Below are 3,548 nucleotides of genomic sequence, written 5' to 3' on the forward strand. Positions count from 1 at the left end.
CAAAGAAATAAAAAAATCAAAAATGTCAAAGGAGTTTCTGTTGTAGGTTAACTATGCAATTGTGTTGACAAATCAACAAATCCAATAGTAGTAATACAAACGTATTTCAGTTACTCCAAAGAAGAATTTTCTCACTGAAATGTATCAGAGTTTAATACATTGCATTTGATTCTTAATTGTCTAATGTCTAAATCTGTTTGTCTTCATATTTCTATGTGAGTTTTCTGTGATTACTTTCTTCTTTAAATTGATTTATGGTTTTTTGAGATGAGCACTGATAAACTAATTTGCTTCCCACACTTGGATATTTCATTCACATGTGTGTTGTCATGATTACAGGTTATAACTTTAAAATCCTCACATTCTACTTGCAGATATCCTTTCCATAATAAAGGTGAAGGTAGATAATAGATAAATTTTTACTGTATGATTGTGTACTGGTTTATTTCAGGATCAACTTTCTGGAGTTTACTTTTATCAGTAGGTTTTGACAATATCAATTCATTTCTAGAAGTTTCTAGAGTGGATTTTATAAGGTACAATGAATCACATATCTAACACAATGGTGAACATTTCAATGCTTACTCTCTGATACCAATTTTCTGATGCATAGATTTTTTTTTGGGAAGAACTATTAATGAGGTTAGTTCATGATTTATGATATATTTTTCCTGAGAAGAAGCAACACACATATGCATCTACTCACTCAAAATGTGCATTGAAAACAGAACCAAGAATGGATACCACTGAGATGAAGTTTGTTGAATTAACAGGCTCTCTTTGGGTTATCTTAAGGAATATGAAAATAAATTGGTTACAGGAGCAAATCAGACTGAAAAAAACAGTTGTCAACATGAAATCCAACACTGCATGGGATAGGGCTTATAAACCCCAAACACCAAGAATTCACTGCACACCTGGAGATATATCTACAGGTTGCATAGCATCTTTTCTAGGAGACTCAGTTCATCAGTGCCTTCTCTAAGCAACATGGCTGGCCTCCATTTCTTCAGGAGAGTTTAGGATGGTGAATTCTGTCGTTTATTTGGACTTCCTGAAATGATTAGAAGTCTTTATTTCCTGGTTAATCAACTTCTATTAAGGATGGAATGTTTCAGACCCCAGAAAATTGATATAATACAGCATAGTGTCGAGCCTTCTTCACTTTTCATTTTTATGCAATATTTGAGGTTGAAAAAGTATCATGTTTTAATGAAAATTGCCCTACATTGACACATTTTCAGAAACTTTCCTCAGTATAAACTTCATGCTTTGTAAGATTTGCATATTACTTAAAGGCTTTCAAAAATATCTCATTTTCATAATGTTACAATTGTATGGCAGTGCAGTGACCTCTGATTACAGATCTTTGTATGAATCATATGCCACATTATTTACTATGGAAGCTTCTTTCTCCAGGATGAAGTTTTTCAAGTATTCTGAGAAGTGAGAGGCAGAGAGAGACTTTGGTACCTTCACTACACTCACAGTTTTCCCTCCTGTATGTTATCTACAACTCATGTTGTCTACGACTTGACCCTTGTGTATAGACTTCTCACATTCACTACATTTGTAAGGTTTCACTCCTGTATGGGTGATCTGATGTGTTCTAAGGTTGTAATCCTATTTAAAGGATTTCTCACAATCACTACATTGGAAAGGTCAATTTTCTGTATGAATTCTCTGATGTTTTCTAAGAATGAAGACACGTGAAAATGATTTCTCACATTCACTACATTTGTAAGGTTTCTCACCTGTATGACTTCTCTGATGATATGTAAGACTTGACATATATGCAAAAGATTTCTCACATTCACTACATTTGTAAGGTTTCTCTCCTGTATGACACATCTGATGCTGTGTAAGATTTGAAAACTGTCTGAAGGATTTCTCACATTCACTACATTTGTAAGGTTTCTCTCCTGTATGAATTCTCTGATGTACTCTAAGGCAAGAGGCATGTGTAAAACATTTCTCACAATCACTACATTTGAATGGTTTTTCTCCTCTATGAATTCTCTGATGTACTCTGAGATCTGAGGCATACGCATAGGATTTCTCACAAGCAGTGCATTTGAAAGGTTTCTCTCCCGAATGAATTCTCTGATGTACTCTAAGACGATCAGCACGTACAAAGCATTTCTCACAATGATTACATTTGAAAGGTCTCTGTATTGTATGAATTTTCTGATGTGTCAAAAGTTGGTCTTTCTGGAAAAAGCATTTTTCACATTCACTACATTTGTAAGGTGCCTTTCTACTATGGGTTTTATAATGGATTTTAGCCTGATATAATAAGTAAAACCACTTTCCACATTTGTTACATTTGTAGAATTTCTTTCCAGAATGGGATCTACGATGTTTGCTGAGACTCCAGTATGACCTGAAGCATTTGCCACATTTCCTGCATTGGTGTAGTTTCTCTACACTAGAGTTTTCTTTCAGAATGAGTGTGTGTTTAGAGTCAAATGATTTATCACAGTCCATAGTTTTGTGTAGTTCCTTTTTAGTATGACGTCTTTCACTAGTGATAGAACACAAATTTAACTGTTTTCCACAGTCTCTATACTTGCAACATTCTTCTCCAGTGTTCCCACTTTTAGTATTCTTTGGGTTTGTTGATTTAGTAGAGGCATCCCCATAGTTACAACTTCCATACTTGTTGCAATTCTTTGTAAGATCACTTGTGTTATAAGGTGTACATTGGGAGAATTTGTGGGCCATTTTGCCAATCTCATTAAATTCATGAGACTTCTCTTGGATATTCACAGAATGGTAGATAATGAGCTTTGACCCTTGATTCAAGATGTTCATATATTTCTCCCATATATGATATTACTCTGGAAAATGAGCACAAATATGGCATATAAGGATTGATGCATGTTTACAGATTCAAAAACTAATGTCTCTTTAAGTTCTATAAAGCAAGTTACCTAGGTATTCTTAGAAACAGAGCTCTCAGCAGGGGCCATTTGTGTTTCACTATTATTACATGCATGCTCAGAACCAATCTAATTGTCATCAAATACAAAGACCTGATAGTAGCCTTCTCATTCTTACATAAATGGCAAAACTTTAGAAGTTGGGACAAATAGATGATTAAGCAATAATGCATTATGAGAAAGGAGCTCTCTGTAAGATCATATGTAGAAGGCTTTTATATTCTTACTGTTTATATTTTTGAGAAGGTCACACCATATAAACTTGGTCATCTAAGAACACATATGTAACACAGGCTTGTCAGGAATATCAGAATGATACTCATTCTCCCAAGTACTAGGATTAAAATCATGCTGTCCTATGCTGCCAGGACTAAATAGACTACAACTTAAATATAAATAAATAAATGAGGTGAAAAAAGCCGCAAAATGTTCATTAGAAGCCGGGCGGTGGTGGTGCACACCTTCAATCTGAGCACTTGGGAGGCAGAGGCAAGTGGATCTCTGTGAGTTTAAGGCCAGCCTAGTCTAAAAAGTGAGTTCCAGGAAAGGCGCAAACAGAGAAACCCTGTCTCAAAAAACCAAAAAAAAAAAGTTCATCAGAACCAA

The 3,548-nt window shown here is 34.9% G+C and overlaps 1 protein-coding gene across 1 annotated transcript; it reads right to left on the minus strand.

The window, feature by feature from the left end:
• Positions 1-1,662: 1,662 nt before the first annotated feature.
• Positions 1,663-2,724, minus strand: LOC131900412 (gastrula zinc finger protein XlCGF17.1-like). The gene has a single exon (XM_059251633.1). It carries the CDS (start codon positions 2,722-2,724, stop codon positions 1,663-1,665), a length of 1,062 nt encoding a protein of 353 aa, XP_059107616.1.
• Positions 2,725-3,548: the final 824 nt, after the last annotated feature.

This window comes from Peromyscus eremicus, unplaced genomic scaffold (genome assembly GCF_949786415.1).
Source record: "Peromyscus eremicus unplaced genomic scaffold, PerEre_H2_v1 PerEre#2#chr22_unloc_1, whole genome shotgun sequence".
NCBI classification, from domain to species: Eukaryota; Metazoa; Chordata; class Mammalia; order Rodentia; family Cricetidae; genus Peromyscus; species Peromyscus eremicus.